Consider the following 20,766-nt stretch of genomic DNA (forward strand, 5'->3'; position numbering starts at 1 on the left):
TTATTCCTTTTGTATGAACTCTTTCTCAGCAGTGGAAACTAACCAGACCTTTTTTTGTCTGCTTTGTTTTTTTAAATAAAAAGATCTTGTTTACGAGTTAAAAAATGAAACAGTTCTGACCATGCTTGTGAGCTATTTGGTTTTAAAACATCTGACAATGCAAGCTGGTATGAACGTTGGAGCAACCCATTCAATTTTAATTCAATTTAATTAAATTTTATTTGTATAGCGCTTTTAACGATTTACATCATCACAAAGCAGCTTTACACAATCAAAACAATTAAGTTTGTATGAAATGTGAATGTGTATGAATCAAAATGATAAGATTGTCCCTGATGAGCAAGCCGAGGATGACGCCGACAGTGGCAAGGAAAAACTTTTACATCCGCTGTCTTATAACATTTGGGCTGAGTGATGTGGGCTGCCGAGTCACTCCTCATACCTCACAGTCTGACAGTTAACTGATGGCTGATCAGAGGAGAGACGGCGTACATAAAGTTCACCAAGCGTTGAGCTTAAATTCTTCCCATGTCTCAGAGTTACAGTTCGCAGGGGTGACATCATGCACACATGACTCCTGTCTTTTTCCAAGAATGAGGTCATACGCATTCCCGAGAGTCCTTTGTTCCCTTTTATGGATGGATTTTTGATGACGCAGACCTCCAGGAGTCACCCTTTACATTGCTTAAGATTTTATTATAAGAAATGAAGTCACGCTTATGCTTTGATGAGAGTACATTTAACAGAAGCAGGAAGTTTGTCACACAGCTCAAAGTCCTCTAAACCGTGTACACTAGGTTCACATAGTAGTGAAATAATTTTTTCTTACCCATGCCGGAGTCTTTCTTGGTGCCGTCTGAGATGATCTCTACGTGGTCAGCGTCTACATCGTAACTAAAGAAATCGTTCAGGTACGTCTTGGACCGCTGGCCTCCAAAGACATACAAGCAGCGATTCCTCTGAAAGTAAGAATAGGGGGAAAAAAAGCAGTGTCATTATAAAAAGCATTAGCTATTAACTTGAAGACACAGAAGTCATCGAGCAGGAACTCTGAAATTACAATAAATACCTTTGAGGAAAAAAAGGACAGACAATACTACACCCAGGCACCTATAACACCCATGTTGCATAAAGACAATTATGGCTGCACAATATCAGCTAAAATGATAAAAAAAATATTGTGTTTGTGTAAGTGAAAATACCTTTATATAGTGCAATGCTAAATAAAAAACAATTAATAAATGTGACCATGAAGAAAATCGAATACACTGTGAAACATACAAGTAAAAAAGAAAGGAAGAAATAAAGAAAGAAACAAGTTTTGCTTTACATACAATAGTTAGTTAACTTAAGCCGAACTCAGCAATACTCCACTCAAATCATCTTTGCTTAAATAATGATATCAAACATTTAAATCATGGTTTGGTTGGAATAAAACACATTTTATTCCTACCAAATAAAATGTGTCACTTCTGCTTGCGTGAGCTCACAGACGGCCCTGATTGGCTGTAGAGCCGGCATTAACGTGGGAGCCCGAAGTACCTCTCATCCCTCCCCTGTGAGAGAGCTCGGATAATCAGCTCTCTCTAGGCCTCGGCTGTGAGAGGTAACAGCATCACCCCGGGAACGAACTCGCGATGCCCGGATGATAGGGCGAGCACTTTACCACTGCGCCACTCGGAGGCCCCCAACATTATGTTCTAAAGTGTTTTATTCCTACTACACCACATCCATTTGGCATCAGTTATATTGTACAGCACAGCAAATTTAATACTTGTTTAATGCCGTGGAGTTTCCGGTTATCACTTAAGTTAAGGCAGATGTTAACAGTCTCTCTCTCATTAAGTCCAAAAGACAAAAAAAAAAACTTTACAATCAATCAAACCGACAAATGAGGACCCTGGAGACATTCTCATGAAGAAAAATTCTTAGGTTACAAGGCAGATATAACACAACTCATCGTGCAGTCCTAACTTTAAGAATGATAAAGCCTGAGGAAACCTTATTCTGACAGTCATTTACTTTGTGTAATTAAAGATGAACTGACCGTGTGAAAGAGCATGCAGTGGCCGATGCGAGACTGGACGTCCTCGGGGCCGGCGTTGCATGAGTCGTCCCTCAGAAGGCTCCAGGTACCTGCTTGGCATTGATATGCATATAGGCCACTGAACTGCGGTTCTGACGTGCGCCCGTCGTCAACGCTGCCGTTACACGTCAGGATGCGACCTCCGAAGGTGTAGATCATGTGCTTCTCTGAGTCCATGCACATCTACAGGAGAGATGTTTAAAATGTTAATTTATTTTAAAAGTAACACCTTGAATTGCGAGCATAATTTGTTCTGGAAGCATGTCGGTAATCCAAGCACTCGTATATCAAAGTGAATTTCCCTTTAAGAAATAATGGAAACGACTACAATGAATACAATGTATTTGTTTTAATACAAAATATAAAGTAAATAAAACAAGTTAACCTGCACTTTCCCTTTGAAAATAATCCTATCTGGTGTTAGACGAGAGAAGGAGGAGATGAAGGGGGCTCCTTTTTTGCGCGCACACACAAACACACACACTAATGGAATCACTGCTTTTTGACTGTTTCTATCTGCAAACTGGAATCTTCAACAAGGAACCTTGTTGTTAAACAGATTGATCTCCTGCACTGCTAATGATTTTTTTTACTTTTTTTTTCCTTCTTCACAGGGGTCGTTGTTGCGGTACATTTACCTAAGAACAGTCCCTACACTTGGACACACAATTAAAAAATATTTTATACGCGTACACACACACACACACGTGGTCGAAGCGTTATAGCAAACAGTACATGCGCGTGCAAATGTTGACTATACTAGTGACGCATGTGCAGTGAGACGATTACCCACAATCCCACAGCGAGAGAGAGAAAAATTGAGAAAAGAACGATTGGCTTAGTTGTAATCATGTGCCGCTCGGCAGACAAAGCATCTACGTACTACAGTACTCATATTTCAAGACCTCGCTCACTTATCAAGTAAATTTTTTTTATAGCTCGTTTTATAAAACACTCACAGAACAAATTACTTGCAATCCAAGGTTTCACTGTTTTTATTTATTTATCCATTTACACTTAAACATGGTGCTGGGTTATATAATAGACTAGGGTCGGGTCTGGACCTTTCGGTCATTACCTGGTGGTCAAACACAAGTTTAGGGCCTCCGTCTGCAGAGGTGTCCTCGCTGAGCAACGTCCACTTGTTAGCATCAATGTCGTACCGGTAAAAGTCACTCTTCAGGGACTTGCTGTTTCGGACAGATGAATCCAGATAGCGACCCAGCGTGTAAATCTGCCTCCTCTGAGAGTCAATGCACATCTTATGGCAGGACCGTGCACTGGGACCATTCTAACACACACACACACACACACACACACTTTTCTGCTTACTCTTACATTTCACTATCTGCAAGTAAAGCCCAATCATATCTGCATTACTGAATAATGTTTACTGAATACATATCGTATAGTTTTTTCCTGAAAATTTGGTCAGAATTGCTGAAACAGTCTTGCTTTAAAATATTTAAATAGGTCTGAATTTGCATAATGTGAATCTACTTACCGAGTCAATGTGTGACTGCTTTATCTTGCACTCAAGCTTGGGGACAAATAAGTGCCAAAGCAGCACTTCAAGGCTGTTTAATATTTCAACCATGACTGTGTTCACAATAAATCTACTCAAGTTCATATTTCATCATTAACTCAAGATTTCTCCGTGTTTAACAACGCTGTCGTACACATCATTAACTGAGATTAAAAACCATGACACAAGATCATTGCTGAATTCTTAAATCTGACAGTACAGACGGTGATGTTGACATGAAATGGTGCTGAAGGTCAGGGACCTGTGGAGGACATTTAAGTTCTTCCTTTTCATACACACCATGGCTTCATGGCTTTGTGAATCGGAGACCAGGTTTGAGACTCTTAGCTCGAGTGATGGAAATCTACACAACCGCTTTAGGATCACTTAGAAATTTTATTGTTTTCCAAGAAATGGTCGGCACGGAAAATATGGCAAAAGAACAAGACATGCTAACATTGTCAGAATTAGAAATAATGATTTTGATGAAAATGATGACTGTGTTCTTCAAACTTTGCCTTCATTATAATAATGGAAAAAAAACTTTTGCCAGACCACAGGCATTCTAGCTGTCAATTTCTCAAGATAATCTGATGAGATTTCACCCTCTGCCTCCTAGAGCATCACTCACAAGATAGATTAGCCTGATGGAGTCTTCCTCCATACTATACGGTCAAGCTGCTCCCACAAATCAGATCCAGGGACTGTGCTGCCCTTTTTATTACAGTCAGAATTCCTTTAGTTGTTTGTGAAATGCATGAAAATGTGTTTTTCTTTGGGAAACAAAGAAATTTGCAAGTGGTCCCAAACTTTTGAGCGGTAGTGTATTAATGCTAGTCGTGTTTTTTTCCTTTTTTTTTTTTTTTACTTTGTGTAAACAGTTTAAGGAAGACCAACAAATGAGGTGAAAGCCAGGTGTCCACAAACATTTGGTAAAATAATGTTTACATGCTGATCAACGTAAAAATACAAAATGTGTCAAAAGACATCGGAAAATGGACAGTACATTCTACAACTTCAAAGTCGCAAAACAATCATGAGGTTAAAAACGATCTCCAGATGTCACATAACGCATTCTTATGGCAAAGAATCCAGTCTCGGATACTGGCTAACAGACCTAATTGGTTTCTAGTGGAATAGTTTTAAGCACCATTATGGCAAATATCCAGTTTTGCTTTTCTCTGCTGCATAACATTCTCTGGGGGAGGAATCACATTCCAATTCTCGCTAGATCAGCAGAGAAACTGTTCAGTGGTTGTTGCTGAGTCACCATCACAACTTCCTGTTTGTCCTCACCTCTTTCTCTGTATCTCTGGAGATACAGGCCCACTGATTCTCCTGCACACTGTACGCCCAGAAATCTGCCAAGTCCTGCGTGCCATCCCACCCGCCAAACAGATATACCGTCTCTGAGAGAGAGAGAGAGAGAGAGAGAGAGAGAGAGAGAGAGAGAAATTGGTAGAACAGACATAGCCTCCGGTCACTCTGCGTGAGAAGTTGTTTGCAACCAGATGGTTTGACCTTCCAAGCAAACGGTGCTGGTTTATTCTTGTTGATATTAAAATCATGAAAAACAACAGGACTGTTACGGCATCGTTTTAAAAAAAAAAAAAAAAAAAAGGTGTTTGTTACACAACATCCACACACACGATAATACAGTCAATTAAAACACTTCTGTAAAAGATCCTAACTTTACAAGCCGTTTAAGGTGAGATGACTCGTTTTTTAAAGCGCCAATGAAGTAACAGCAGTGGAGCGCAGGACAGGTCTCCATGGCAGCATTGCTATGGTGATAAGGACGAAGGTGTTGACGCAAACTGAGCTCAGATGTAGCGATGTAAATCAAAGCCGCTCTGGCCATGGGGGCTACATCGGGTTGCTGAAATTGATTTTTTTGCTCTCAGAGGATACATCAGGAGCTAAGCTCAATCTCTGCACCCTGTCTCACCGAGTAATTAAAAAGCACACACACAGGCCTCTCATCTAAAGCTATTTCCTTACAAAACCCAGTGATTTATGTTTAGACATGACATCTTACCCGTCTGCACATCGATCACCATCTGGTGACCGCCTCTCATCCCGGGCCTACTGTCATCCCCGTCACCTATGAAAAGGATTAACGAGAAAGGAAAGGTAAAAATGTACGTTTGGGGTAAGAGTTAAAAAAAAAAGAAAAAGGCAGCAGCAGAGACATACCAGAGAGAAGAGAACACAAAACAGGAGAGTATGAAAACAAGCCTTTAATCTTTCAGCCATGTGAGACTCTTAATATGCTGCCGTGTGTTCTCACAGACACCGACTGTTAGTATAAAGGCTGCTCAGTGAACCAGAGGTACTACCTTTGGTGCATTTGGGGATGATCTGGCTCCAGCGCGGCTTGTACTCCTGTTGGCTGATGTACTGATTAAACAAGCCATCTACAAAATGAGCACAGGAAACAAGAGACAAGGGAGTTAAACGAGAGAGAAAGTGAGAGAGACGGAGAGAGGACTGTTAGGACTGTATATCTAAGCTATAAATACTTTAAAACCTGGGGACAGCTATTGCAGTTAAACTTGAACCAAAGAAAGGAAAGCCCATACATTGGTCCATTTCTGTCGCATTTTTTTTTTTTTTTGTCTTAAGACTTTTTTTATAGATTATAATAAAATATGTTAAACGCAGGGGAGACATAAGGTCAGAGTTTATCCCAAAAGAGGCGATAAACTGAAATGACAAGGAAAGGAAGATAATCATAAAGCATTAAAATAATCAAAGAATGTCATCTATTTAATGTGCAAGGAAGTGTAACATCTTTACAAACATCATAAAAAATATTTATTGTTAGCTTACATAATTAGCCAATTTTAATTAGAAATATAATCTGTAGATTTCAGATTGTTTTGTTATCAGGTTCAGCTAGCGCACTGACGCTGTAAATATTAGCTATTTATTGTACAGTGGGGCAAAAAAAGTATTTAGTCAGACACAGGTTGAGCAAGTTCTCTCTGTAATTTTCATCATAGGTATACCTTAACTATGAGAGACAAAATAAGAAAAGAAAATCCAGGAAATCACAAACCAGGATTTTTAAGGAATTAATTAGTAAACTCTTTAAATTTAATTGGTTATCAAAAGCTGGATATATACGGACACATGAGTGAGGTAAGACATGGAAAGGGGCACACTCATTTTTAACCCATACATTTAGTGCAACATTTACACAACGCCTTCTTAATAGTTCATTCCAACAGTGCAATCATAAAAAAAATATGTTTTTTACATTGGAATAAAATGAAAACTAAAAGACTTTCAAAATTACAAGCCGATATTTGATTCATAATAGAACTTAAAAGATTAAAAAAATGTTCCAGCTTTTCTAGAATTCAGGTTGTACATCCAAGTTACATACAGCACCCAAAGTTTTGCTTAATTAAAAAGTGTTAAGTGTGCTACCTCTCACAGCTTTATCGATGAGCTCCTCACAGGCATCAAAGTCTCCACGAAGGACCAGGCGCTCATGGAGGTGTGTGAGCATGGGGTGCTCCAGGGCTATGCGTGTCTTCTTCTGCAGGGACTCGAAGGCCTCGGTGTAGTTGTGCTGTCGGAAATGCTTTAGACACAGACGGATGGCCTCCTGCTCACGGTACTGCACAGGAGACAAAAAGAAGAAGAAAAAAAAACATCAGGACAGCGTTTATACGTCCTGACAGGGTCGTGGGACTGGTCTTGGCTTTCGAGGAGGGCTTGTGTAAAAACAGTGTCTTATTTTGTACGACTATAAATCTTGTGCATTCGACTAGAAACTCTATACACAGTTAACATTAATTTATTTTTGTTCTGTTTTAAATTACTCACTTAAACAATTACAGACTAGTCTACAGAAACAAAACAAATAAGAGATCGAGATTTAAAATAAACTGCACAATGATGAGGCATGTCATGCTCTGTGAAATTAACACTAATAGTGCTTTCACACTGTTAATTAGCACTAACGAGCTGAAAAAAAAGAACAAAACACAGATATTTATAATCATACCAATATCATAACAGTGTAATATCTCAAACAGACAGGACAACTTCTTAAGACAAACAAGACCGCTTGTGCCGCTTGTCTCCTCGAGCTGCAACCTGATTGATCAGGAGATAAAAAAAGCACTTAACTTTAAAAAGTTTAACTTTTCAAAGTGCTCGGCTGTAATAAACACTGGCAAAAACTGCTTATTAAAAGTGACCACATGTAGTCCGGCAACTTTGTACATCATCACATAATCATGTGTCAGCGATCTCGGAAAATGACTTTTTCTAAAGAAACACGTTATTATATAATAATTAATAACAGATTGTGTTACTCCATCTGTTTTTTGTATATAATATATATATATATATATATATATATATATATAAAATATATTATATATATATATATATATATATATATATATATATATATATATATATAGGGCTGCAACAACTAATCGATAAAATCGATAATTATCGATAATGAAATTCGTTGTCAACGAATGCCGTTATCGATTAGTTGGGCTGCTCACGTCACTGAGGCGCGCGACCACAAGATGCACAAATACACACAGATACACAGCCGCTCGCGCAATGGACGTTACAGAAGCGTCTGCAGGAAAAAGCGCGCGCCCCGAGTCCTCCAAGGTGAGTGAGGTGAGGTGGAGTGATTTACATTAAACGCCTCTAAGAAGACGGTAACCTGCACGCTATGCAAGACCGAGCTTTCATGGCATGTCATGCACGAACACTTAAAAAGAAAACATGTTGGTGTTACGGATGGCGAAACGTCAGCAGGGTCAGTAAAAACTGTATCTCTTCATCGTGTAAAAGTTGAAGTGCTTTTAGTTTAAACTGTTTGCTAACTTCGGGACAGTCGCGCTAGATCTGTTCACGTGCTACTCGCTAGCATCACATTGCGCAATCACCTCATGAGCAATAGTGATTAGTTAAATGGCGCTACTTTAGATTAGTTTAAATTACACGGTGCGAATAACAGAATATTACATTTAGTGATTGTTGTGGTTTTCAGCGATGCAAATAACAGTATATTTGTGACTATTAGATTTTTGCATTTCTACAGTTTTTTTTTTATAGTCCACTACAAAGTTAACTTGTAAAGTACTGTGGTTTTACTTATGCATACATCATTTTATTATACAAAATTACATTATTTTAGCTGTTTATATCTTATCAATTGAATATATTAGTGTATTTTTTAAACTATATACACTCAACAAAAATATAAACGCAACACCTTTGTTTCTGCTCCGATTTTTCATGAGATGGACTTAAAGATCTAAAATTCATTCCAGTTACACAATATTACCGTTTCTCTCAAACATTCCTGGGTGGCCTTTTATTGTGGGCAGTACACCTGTGCACTACTCATGATGTCAGATCAGCATCTTGATGTGGCACACCTGTGAGGTGGGATGGATTATCTCAGCAAAGCAGAAGTGCTCACTATCACACATTTAGACTGATTTGTAAACAATGTTTGAGAGAAATGGTAATATTGTGTATCTGGAATTAATTTTAGATCTTTAAGTCCATCTCATGAAAAATCGGAGCAGAAACAAAGGTGTTGCGTTTATATTTTTGTTGAGTGTGTATATATATATATATATATATATATATATATATATATATATATATATATATATATATATATACTGTATATATTATATACTACATTTCATTTAAGGTTTAAAATGTCAAAATTAAAGATTATTAAACTCTTTATATTGCTTTTGTATTTTTAAAAGTTTATTTTTATACATAAATAACACCCTGATTTTTTTTAAAATAGTTATAAGCGAAATATCAAATTAAAGAAGCGGTTAGGTTTTATCCGATTAATTGATTAATCGAAAACATAATCGCCCAACTAATCGATTATCAAAATAATCGTTAGTTGCAGCCCTATATATATATATATATATATATATATATATATATATATATATTATATGACAGACTGGGCAAAAAAAAAAGGTTTTGTATTATGTAAGATTATGTATTCTAGTGTAAACAATACCAGATTACAGAAAAAGGGTGGTTGTTTTTAAAATAAAAGCATGCTGCAGTCGCATAACTGTTTTAATTAAAAAGGTGGAAGTTATAAAGTGAAAGAAGTGTAAAATAACCATGCAACCAATGTCACGATTGTTGCTACATCAAAGTACAAGAAATTTTGTACAATATAATTACATTTGTTAAAAATTATTATTCAGCCTATTAGTAGATTACTGAATCATCAACAGGACAATTTATTGTAAAGGATTCGCTCATGTGGTAAAGCGGAAAGCGTCGGGAAATGATTATCATGGGGGATTTTCTCACAAGGCTTTCACCTCTAGATGAAAAGCACACAGAGATAAATTGTATGTAAAGATTTCAATCAGCACAACGAATGTAATTAAGATTACAATGTCGCAATGGCTCTCGTTCATTAAACTTTTAAAGAAACAAGCGCGAAATGAACGGCAGGAAATGACACACAATCTCTTCTGATTAACGACGCGACGACGGTGAAATGAGCAGCGACTGAGGAACTGGCTTCAGTCATGCGGAAAAGAAAAAATCCACATATTAATCCCACTTATTTACATTTCATATGCATATGACATGCCTGATTTAACACGTACACAGATCGTTTACGGGAGGGGGAAAAAAAAAGACCCCGGTTTATGCAGATGATGTGACAGTGAGGCGACAAAAGGAAATCATTCATCACTACGCTACTGTACAAACATGGCAGGAAACTAAGAGCAAAGTAGAGTGTAGCTCAATCTGCTGGGAAAGAAGAAAGAAGGTGAAAAAAGCAAATGGGAATAAAGAAAACTATAAAAGAAAAAGAGCAAAAAGAAAAAGAGCAGCAAATAACTTCGTGAAAGAATAAAGAAAAAAAGAGACAGCTTGTATGCAATCTCGATTAAAGTATTTTAATCATTTTATAAATGCACTTATTATGTTTTGTAAACATACGTTTGTTCACAGGGAAACAAAAAACAAACAGAAAATGAAAATGATGAATACTGGCAACATCTGTCCTAATAAACTGGCGCAAACTCGTACAAGAGAGGTACTGAGAAAATGGCTTGCATGTCAAGGCAGATTCTTCACTCATCTGAATTAGTGTTTTGAGATAAAAAGGACAAGCATGTGGAGTTCTGCCATTTGGAGAACATAACGCTGCGCCAAATCAGCTGCCTGGAGGCCGTCCTGCTTAAGTCGACATTGCTGAGGTTATTTAGGGTAGTGCGGGTGAACGTAACAAAACCACTCACCTTACTGTACCAGTTAAGGCAGGGCTGGACTACATCTGGATCTTCTATCCCATGCAGCTCAATGTACCAGATACTGAAGTTGAAACTGGGGCCCCATGACATCAGAGGCACTGGAGAAATAAAAAGAAATACATTTTTTTTTTTTTTTTTAACACACGCAGGTCATCAGCAGCTGACTTATGACGGCAAGATATGGAAGATATTGGCAAGGTATTCGCCACTGAAATCCCAACTTTAATCGCTCAGTTGTTGATTAAACAAATTTCAAACCTTTCTTTAGCCCCGTGGTTCTTAAAGTGTGGGGCGCGCCCCACTAGTGGGGAATACAGACATGACAGGTGGGGTGCAATTAACGGGAGGAAATTTGTGGAAAATAATAGGAAAGTACCTATTCTAATTCATGCTTTTGCTTATTGACAATTAAGATCGGACACTCGAAACTAAACAATCACACGCAAAAAAATGGATCATTAATACAAGTAAATTAAAATAACATCAGAGAAAAAGTGGAACCATAGTGCGACAATAACGGTTTAACGTCGGCATGTTAATTGCAGAGAAACAATATATAAGCAAACATTCGGTATTATATATGTAATTTCATTTATTCCAATGTGTATGCTGATGTTTCTGTATTTTTGTTAAAAATTCATATTTTATCAGGCAGTACTAGTCTGGCATTTCTAGTTTCCAGTGAGGCAACAAAGCTGCTTTTTGATCCTTCAGGCGCTGAACAGAAGGGAAGATCAATATCGTTCTACGCTTTTTGTTGGTGTGCGGCATTTTGCGATGATCCCTAAATAATTTGTTACGCCATAGAGAATAATGGTGTTTATGCTTTTAAACATGTATAATTTAAGGCAGGTGTAGCCTAAAGACAATGTAGAGAGGAAATATACGTGGGTATCTTATTTGCGGGTTTATTTACGCAGCTATTGAATTCGGAGATGCGAATATGCGAACATCGAACTAACTTTACAGCGGTCACAAACCGAGTCAGTAGCGTACTGTATGTAGTGAGCATAATAACGTCAATGGATACATTTGTTACATGGACCACAAAAAAGCCGGTGCCTAATCAACCAAAAAGCCAGCCGAAAGGAAAATATGATGAAGCCTACTGTATGCTGCGCTTGGATTCATGGTGGGGGCAGAGGAGAGACCCGTGTGTGTTTTGTGTCTTAAACCGCTGGCAGCAGACAGCATGAGACCGAACAAAGTAGGTAGACACTTAGAGACAACAAACCCCAGTCACGTTAATAAGCCACTTGACTTAAAAAATAAGCTCTAGATAAGTGACGAAGTCAGTCTGTTATTACAATTGCATGTGTATTCAATTTGTTTTGAACTTGGTGTTATTTGATATTATTGGCTTAGAAATTTATATTTCAATAAATAGTAAACTTGGCCGATTTCGTTATCATTTTGTTGACAGGTGGGGCTTAAAAATTCCCCCACCCCCTTAAGTGGGGAATGACAGAAAATGTTTGAGAACCACTGCTTTAGCCTAATATAGACAAATAGGCAGAAAAATATTAGATAAAACTAATTTAATAATTAAAACAATAAAGATTTTAAACTATTTTAGCCATGTTTAGCTAACATTTCGGCATTTGGCAGACGCTCTTATGCAGAGCGACTTTTAAAAGTGCTTTAATGTTTCCGTCACTGGATGGAACTTTACACTGGGTTACGAAGTTACTGACTAAGTACCGTCAGTCAAAACACTATTGGGAAGTTTTTTGTTTGTTTGTTTTTTTCTAAGCCAAATATTGAAGAAACTGATAGGTCTTTAGGCATTGTTTAAAGTTTGGCAGAGACTCAGCTGTATGGACACCTACAGTAAATGAAGTTTATTAAACCACCTCCTGTAGGTGCCAGAACAGAAAACACTCTAACCGCATGTCTTCCTCAATCTCTCCGAGCACTGCCGTGCGATAAGAGGTGTGATTAGAGCTGAGAGGTAAGTGGGTTTTTTTTATTTTATTTTATTTTTTAAAGCTTTGGGGGTAAGCATCAAGGTTTTAAATTTGATGCGAGCAGCTACAGAAAGGCAGTGCAAGGAGCGGAGAAGTGGGAGAACCCATTATTAATGTAATATGACAGCTGATTATACAGAGACTGCGTGCGGTGACTGAAGGAGTGATCCGACTGTTGTTCAGGGATATCACAGGTTCAACAAATATCCGTTCAGCAAAGTCCAAAGAGGATTACACAGTTAGTTATCATGTCCTCCTACAACAGTGCTAACAAAATAACGGCTTCGAGACAATAAAAAGCCTAAAACTCCAAGCAGGGACGAAATACAGGACAGAAATCACATAACTGATATCGTTAGCAGTTGAAGGTTATGTGAAATCTATTTCTGAAATGATGAGTGGCTGAAAAGCAGCTTGGTGCTCTCTCAAGAGTCTCATTTTTTCATTCTGCAAAATTACTAGTTGTGAACATTACCCGTACTGCCTGTCTTGTCCAAGATGAAAAAAAAAATGTTTGCAAATGCCATTTCAGTCAGTCCTGGGTAACATCCCTCTTTAGCAGTTTAGATGAAAATCCATTAGTCAAGATGTCCTTAAATGCAATTTACAATGCAACATTAAAATCCTTTTAAACTAGGGAAAAAAAAACTTCTACTTTCAGCTACTACTTTAAGGACTTGCTGCTCAGCTTGACCCCCCCCCCCCCACCCCCACCCCCTATCATCGTGTTTGCACTGAATGATCTCGACTGCATCTCCCTTTCTGAATTTACTCTGATGTCACTCTGTTTGTGAATCACTCACCTATTTTAATGTATCTGCAAGGGAACATCTGCTCGTCGATCTTGTGCTTCAGCGTGAATGTCTCCTTGTTGAAGTCATTCTTAAGGCCACTATAAGACAAGAATTAAAGTAGCCATGAAGCCATTATACAAATGAGTGATGAGGTCTATAAACACAGAGCTGATGGATTCTTCAATCTCATTAAATCAAAGGTGTTTATCCTTTTTTATTTTATTTATTTATTTTTTAAACCCTGCCAGCTGTAATTCACATCACAGGTTTATACTTGTACGCTCATTGCCGTTTCCATGGTAACAATTCACACTTTGCTTCTGATAAATGTAGTAAAAATTTAATGTTAAATTGGCATAGTAAAAGTGTCTGTCATAAGACATTTGCTTGAAACAACCATAAAAATAATTTAAAAAATAATTTAAAAAATTACTAACAAATTAAATTTCATAATAGTTGAACTGTTTTGGTATAAACCCCTTAATCTAAACTTGATTAAAAGGGGGGTGCTGGGTTAATTTTCTATTTCACAGCAGGTGCTCCTCTACGACTTTATTCCCATCCAGATCGGCCATGACAGTTATTTTTTTTTCCCATTTAGATTTTTTTTCTATCTCTCACATGATCATTTTCGTCCCGGCTGCAAACATATTCGCACATCATGATTTTTTTCCTTGCTATATTTACTCTCAAAGTGTGTGAATCAGTGACCCTCCCCCACATATAAACACTTTCTGTTGTGTCATGTTGTGAATTAAAAGTGTGAATATGATCATGTGACACAATCATTGAAGCTCAAAGAAAACACTTCATGCTAGAAACTCGCTGTTCCTCTGGTAGTTTAATTGCTTTCCAGACGCAAGAGCTTCATCACCGATGAGACGTGTAAAAAAATGTATTAGCGACGCTAATAAAACTTGTAACACAACCCCACCCTCCCGCCATCAGCACCTTAACAGGGTTAAAGAGGAATAAAACACTTCAGAGCGAGGAAAAAATTTTCTTCAACAGAGTAAAAGTGACCCCAGTTCTCATCGCTACAGTTTTGCTATGAAAAACACGCCCCAGAGTGTTTTATTCCTTATTTAACAGTCGCCAATCCCACAAAATCCTTTTCTACCAAAATGAAATTGGTACAAGTTTATGTCTGGTGATAGAGCCAATTACGAGGGTGCACTAGCAGACTTCCTAAACCCTGGACTTGTTCTTTCATGTGCTCGAGAGTCACATCATTACCTCACTGTATACGTCCTGTGCAGGTCTTTACTTTCCCAACAATGTCCACACTAGCGGTGAAGCTAACAGCAAAAAATGCTAGTGGTGGCAACAATGATGGTGAACTTTAGCATGGCTTTGCAAGTGAGTTCTTCTGGCTTTATCATTACTAAAAAGCATTTGTGCTGCACATTGCAGGTTGAGTCAATTTTTTTATTTAAGATGATAGTCACAACCTTTCAGTTGGTCGTGATAATCTTTCTCTCACCAAACAGACTCACCTGGACAAGAGTTCGGTCATGTTTTCCTCGTTCATGCCTCCAAACACTTTGAACTTCTTCAGGTTGCACACGTGCGTTTTCTCATATTTTCCATAGGTGATGTTTAGTACAATAGCCGGTCTCTCCAGTTTTAAGATCAAGTACTGTAAAAAGCAGAACAGGGTTCATTAAATAAATAAATAAATAGGTGAGGAAACCAGTAACAGGTAATAGACATAACACAACTCTGAACATTGGGTAACCCTGGTCTTGTTCAGAGTCCAGCAGAACAAACACCCATGATTCAGTGGCTGAGTATTTGAGCAGGCAGGACTCATTATGTTGTACTGGACTACGACCTTCCACATCTACAGCTGTTGTCTTCCGGTGTAAAACTGGTATTGCATATGCAGTAGATGTGGATTAAAAAGTAAGAGTCATAAATCAGTTTGTGAAACCAGAGGGTCTGAATACATCATGCATGATGAGTAACAAACACTGGATGCATTACAAAACAAAGGTGTAGTCATTACTCCATCTGGTTGATGCAATTCTGATGTGATAAGTTCCAAGAAATATCAACATCTCATTAAATCTCTGTAGTACTCAAAACGCAAACAAGACGCATGTGAAAAAATTCGTTATGAAGAAAACAGTATGATTAAATGCAATTTTCTCCCTTTTACCCGGTTTTCGGTGGGAGTCAGACTTTAATACGCTGCTTTTACCAGTTTACTCTGGTTGAAATTTAAACAAAAGAGAAACACATTTCCGGTACTTCTTCTAATAATACAAAATGCCTCCACACATAGGAATAGATGCAGCGAACACAAAAATACCAACATGGTCCAGGAGAAAATGAAGTTTGTCAATTGAAACCTGGGTTTGAGACAATGTCAGACAAAGCTGTTAACATGAACGGACAGAGGACAGGCTATCGGTATATTATACAGAAAAACAATGCTGTCCTCGTTCAGGGTCATATAGCGTTCTTTTAAAATCTCTAACTTTTTGTCCCTGTGACCTTGAAATCTACTGTTAACATATTAACTCCATACATGAACTCAATATCAAAAATATAAATCGTATACATGTATAAATTAAAATGTCAAATAGTGATAAAATGTGCAGATGAAAACATATAGAAATCTTAATACTCCAAAACCACCCTAAAGCAATATGCAAAATTCTATTTATTATTTATAATAAAACTGTAGAAATTGGCATCTGTACATTGAAGATATTAGCGAGAAAATAATTAGTGGGGACGCAAGATGAGTAATAGAAAACATCAGAATGCTTTTTTAAATTTTTGTTTGTTTGTGCACACATCACCTGAAAACAAATAATTAAATCAATACCAAGCTTGAGATAACATATAGGCTTTGTTTCATCGCAATCGTCTCACAGGAAGAGAAAATATGCTATTAAAAAATTTTAAAGGAAAAATCCTTTTATATGCCGCCTATATCATAAAAAAAACCTTGAAGAAATCATTAGTTCACCTATTAGTTCATATATATATATATATATATATATATATATATATATATATAAATATATAAATATTATATATTATAAAATATATAAATATATATATATATATATATATATATAAATATATATATATATATAATAAATATATATATATATATATATATATATATATATATATATATATATATATATATATATATAGTGGCATGCCAAAAATTGTGCACCCCTGGTCAAAATTTCTGGTTGTGTGATCAGTTAAGGAAGATGAAGGTGAAATGATCTCAAAGTTACAGATGACACTTTCCCTTTATATTTCAAACAAAATAATTTCATTTATTTTCATCTTTTACATTTTTTAAATAACAGAAAAAGAAAAGTGCCTGCAGCAAAAGTTTGGGCACCCTGCTTGAAGATGCTTTTTGGTTCGAGGCAAGACTCAACTTCAGTCCTTGTTTGAGGGATTTTCACCCACTCTTCCTTACAGCAGTCTTCCAGCTTTATGAGATTCCTGGGCCGTCTTGCACGCACTGCTCTTTTGAGATCTACTGAAAGATTTTCATTGAAGGTCAGGAGACTGAAGGGACGTGACAAAACCTTTAGCTTGTACCCCTTGAGGTAGTCCATCAGAGATTTTAAGGTGTGTTAAAGATCATTATCCATTTGTAGAAGCCTTCCTCTTCAGATTTTTTTTTACAGATAGATGTTTGCTTCCAGAATGTGTTGGAATTTAATTGAATCTATTCTTGCCTCTGACTGTTAACTGTTCCCTGTTTTATTGGCTGCATAACAACCACAAATCATGAATAATCCCATGCTTAACAGGTGGACTGGTGTTCTTTACATGAAGTTCTGTACCCTTTGTTCTTTAAACATAACTTTGCTCTATTTTAAGCTCACCAGTCCACATTTGTGTAGGCTTGAGTAAATGTTCTTTTTGCAAAATTCAGATGCTGTGTGGACAGAGAAGAGGTTTCCTTCTGATGGCTCTTACATGAAGGCCATATTTGTGCAGATGTTAATGAACAGTTAAAGAGTGTGCCACAACTCATCCTACAAGTAAGTCTCTGATAGTTTTATTCGTCTTCCAGACCTCCTTAACTTGACCTTTACTATGCCTGTTACCTGCTATTTATTAACTGCATTCCAAATTGAGGAAATCGGTCCCTGAAAACATTTCGTTATTTTCTTTCAGCCTTCTCCTGCTTTGTGTACGTTGGCAATCTCAGAGTGCTAGGCTAATGCTTAGAGGAACCCATGGTTACTGATTGTTGGGACAAGGTTAGAGGAGTGTGGGTATTTAGAAAGCTTTTAAATTTGCATGACCTGGCCTTGTTTCCAGACCTTACTTAGCCTGTTGGGGTCATGGTTTGTTTAAAGTTATCTGAGAGCTCAAGCCTCCTGGGGTTCCCATTCTTTTGCAGGGTGTTGCTTTCCCCTTTTTTCACTCTAAAATTGAAGAAAACAAAAACAATGCACTGATATTGCTTAAAACGCTGCGATAGAGTGTTTTATGTTTAACTGTATGGCTTTTTTTAGAGATCATTTCATCTTTCACTTGCTTAACTGTTCACATTAACAGAAATTTTGTGACAAGGTGGCCAAATATATTTTTTAATATACAGTATATATAATTTAGTGTGTAACCACACTGTGTTGCGCCCAGAGACAGGTGGGAGAACTGGGTAATAAGTCTGCAATGAGTGATGCTGCTTTAATAAGATGCTCCAGTGAGCAGACACCTTGTTTGGCAGATGTATTTGCAGTCGATTGCTTGGTCCGTGCTTCTCACCCTGTAGCCTCAAATCCTCAGAGTACAGGGTGCAGTGTGTGGGGGAAGCAACGGAGTGTGAATAAAGAAATGACAAGAACCCATGGAAAGGCCCTCTAAATTTAAACTCGCACATGTCTTGTTGAAAAGGCATTAGACCACCACACCACTGCGTGTCTTAAAACATCCTAATTGGCTCCTATACTTAAATACATCCATTAACTTTACAGTCTAGGTCAAAAGCAAATTTCTGAGCGTATGTGTTTACACTACAGTACGATACGCAACAAGAACTATAAGGGAATTTACGTGGCGAGGTAAAAAATAAAGACTACAAACTTGCGAAATGAGGGGTTAAAAGTTGAACGTGCATGTGAAAGCTCGAACTGAACGCTTTCAGTTTCCTCTCCGCCTAACCACAAGACTGTCTGCGCTGCCTGGTGTGCCAACATGACGACTGGCTGCTTCCTCTTTCCATTTTAAGATTGGCCAGAGTATGGATCAGTGCGTTTCATCTTCAGACAAAAGAATCAACTCTTAGTCAGACTCAAAGCCACGCCAGCAACCTGCGGTTAAACACTGTTATGCAAGAATGACAAGCCCTTTTTATTATTAATTACTCTCGCTTGTTTGAATTAGAACTGACCTCAAAGTGCTGTGCATGTTACTTTTTTTTTTCTTTTTTTTTTTTTAAACAAATGACATAACAGCTGAATTAGATTTTAAAACTCCTGACATGAAATGGTTAGTGGAAGCACAGCAGTGAACGGATTATAAAGAACATCACAATTGGTAATGCTGTTGAGAAAGATCCAGAACGCTCAACCACTTAGCAATGTGCATCTTTTTTTTTTTTTTCCTGAGAAAAAATAGATGTCAAGCCATTAGTGCCAATATGAATGTGTGCAATTATCTCATCGAAAAAAGGTACAATTTATTACAGGTAATGTAGGAATAGTCAGAAATTCATGCCTGAAGTCTACTTAACATGACCTGTAGACTCAGAGACTTATGCAAAAACTGTCCAATCAAAAGCCTTTGTTTTTAAACTAGTGGTGTGTGTGCGTGTGTGGTTTTGGTGACTAAGAAAGGCTGATTTGGTTCTTTTTGAATATGAATATAAATAATTAATATGAAGCATCATTCCAAATAAGAAAACATCAAAGAGACAAGAAAATCACAGATGCTGTCACATGTTACTTAGCGAAGATCATGCTGGATTGTGAGAAAAGGATTTCAAAAACTAATGAACACATTAAACCGGAAATATACGTTAGCCTTCATTTAACTACATCTAGTGCACTTATTTTCTTTAAGTCTGTATAAATACTAGGGGTGGGAATCTTTTACCATCTCACGATTCAATTCGATTTCGATTCTTGAGGTCACGATTCGATTCAAAATCGATTTTCGATTCAAAAAGATTTTTTTGATTCAAAATGATTAGATTTTATTCATAATGATTTCTAATCGGGTTTCTGATCATAATCTACTCTCATCTGCTTTGCTATACAGAATGACAAACGAAGACATTAAAGTGTCTTTTTTCACATTTATTAAGTTAAATTCTCAGGAAAGTGCCTTTTATCAAAAACATTGTCTGGTTCTCAATTGCTACTCATTAGTAGCTAGCTACAAAATAAGTTGGAACTAAAATAAAGTGCTTCTTCATAATACAAAATGGTTGAAAATAGATGCATTTTCCAGGAAAGTTTACCACAAATATCATGTAGAACACAACCGGAAAAGACAAAAAAAAAAAAACATCAGGGAGTTTCGTGAAGCACTGCAGTGTGCGTTGGTCTGCAGCTAGCGGCTGACTCTGCTCCGTGTCGCTGAGCTCCGGGTGATGCCTAGTAATATGACCATGCGCATTTGTTGTGCTGCCGAAGTACTTGGTCTTCGTTTTGCAAAGCTTGCGCACTGTGTGTGTCATGTCCAGCGCAGTGCTTCCAGACATTCGGTAAAAACCGAAATGACGTCAAACTTTAGCTTTAAGTGAAGACGGGGCTGATTGGATCTCCCTCTCATCCATATTTGCTTCCTCTTTGTTTTAGTGATTTGCCGTGCACGCTTACGTTCAAAAACCGGCTGCGTGGTGACATCAGTACAGACCATTAGGCTAGTTACAAAAAAATGGAGGCTAATTTAAAAACAGCCAGCTGATTTTTTTTTTTATTTATTAAATCGATTCTTGGACATTTTAGATCGATTCTGAATCGTTGCAAATGAGAATCTAGATTTTTCTGTGAATCGATTTTTTGGCACACCCCTAATAAATACGTCTGAATAATAAATTATATTTAGCAGTTAAATATGGTAGTTTAAATCACAATCAGAATGTTACAAT

The 20,766-nt window shown here is 37.3% G+C and overlaps 1 protein-coding gene across 1 annotated transcript in view; it reads right to left on the bottom strand.

Moving 5' to 3' along the window:
* The window catches only part of mkln1 (muskelin 1, intracellular mediator containing kelch motifs), a 43,932-nt gene that overhangs the window by 14,993 nt on the left and 8,173 nt on the right, over positions 1 to 20,766 (bottom strand). The window contains exons 3-12 of the mRNA XM_053508437.1: positions 15,173 to 15,315; positions 13,686 to 13,774; positions 10,904 to 11,013; positions 7,047 to 7,239; positions 5,951 to 6,028; positions 5,650 to 5,715; positions 4,908 to 5,020; positions 3,165 to 3,377; positions 2,048 to 2,269; positions 830 to 959 (exon numbers count right to left, since the gene is read on the bottom strand). Of these exons, the coding sequence (XP_053364412.1) occupies positions 830 to 959; positions 2,048 to 2,269; positions 3,165 to 3,377; positions 4,908 to 5,020; positions 5,650 to 5,715; positions 5,951 to 6,028; positions 7,047 to 7,239; positions 10,904 to 11,013; positions 13,686 to 13,774; positions 15,173 to 15,315 (1,357 nt within the window). The remainder of the gene's footprint in view (positions 1 to 829; positions 960 to 2,047; positions 2,270 to 3,164; positions 3,378 to 4,907; positions 5,021 to 5,649; positions 5,716 to 5,950; positions 6,029 to 7,046; positions 7,240 to 10,903; positions 11,014 to 13,685; positions 13,775 to 15,172; positions 15,316 to 20,766) is intronic.

The sequence above is a fragment of the Clarias gariepinus genome, chromosome 12, assembly GCF_024256425.1.
Source record: "Clarias gariepinus isolate MV-2021 ecotype Netherlands chromosome 12, CGAR_prim_01v2, whole genome shotgun sequence".
NCBI lineage: Eukaryota > Metazoa > Chordata > Actinopteri > Siluriformes > Clariidae > Clarias > Clarias gariepinus.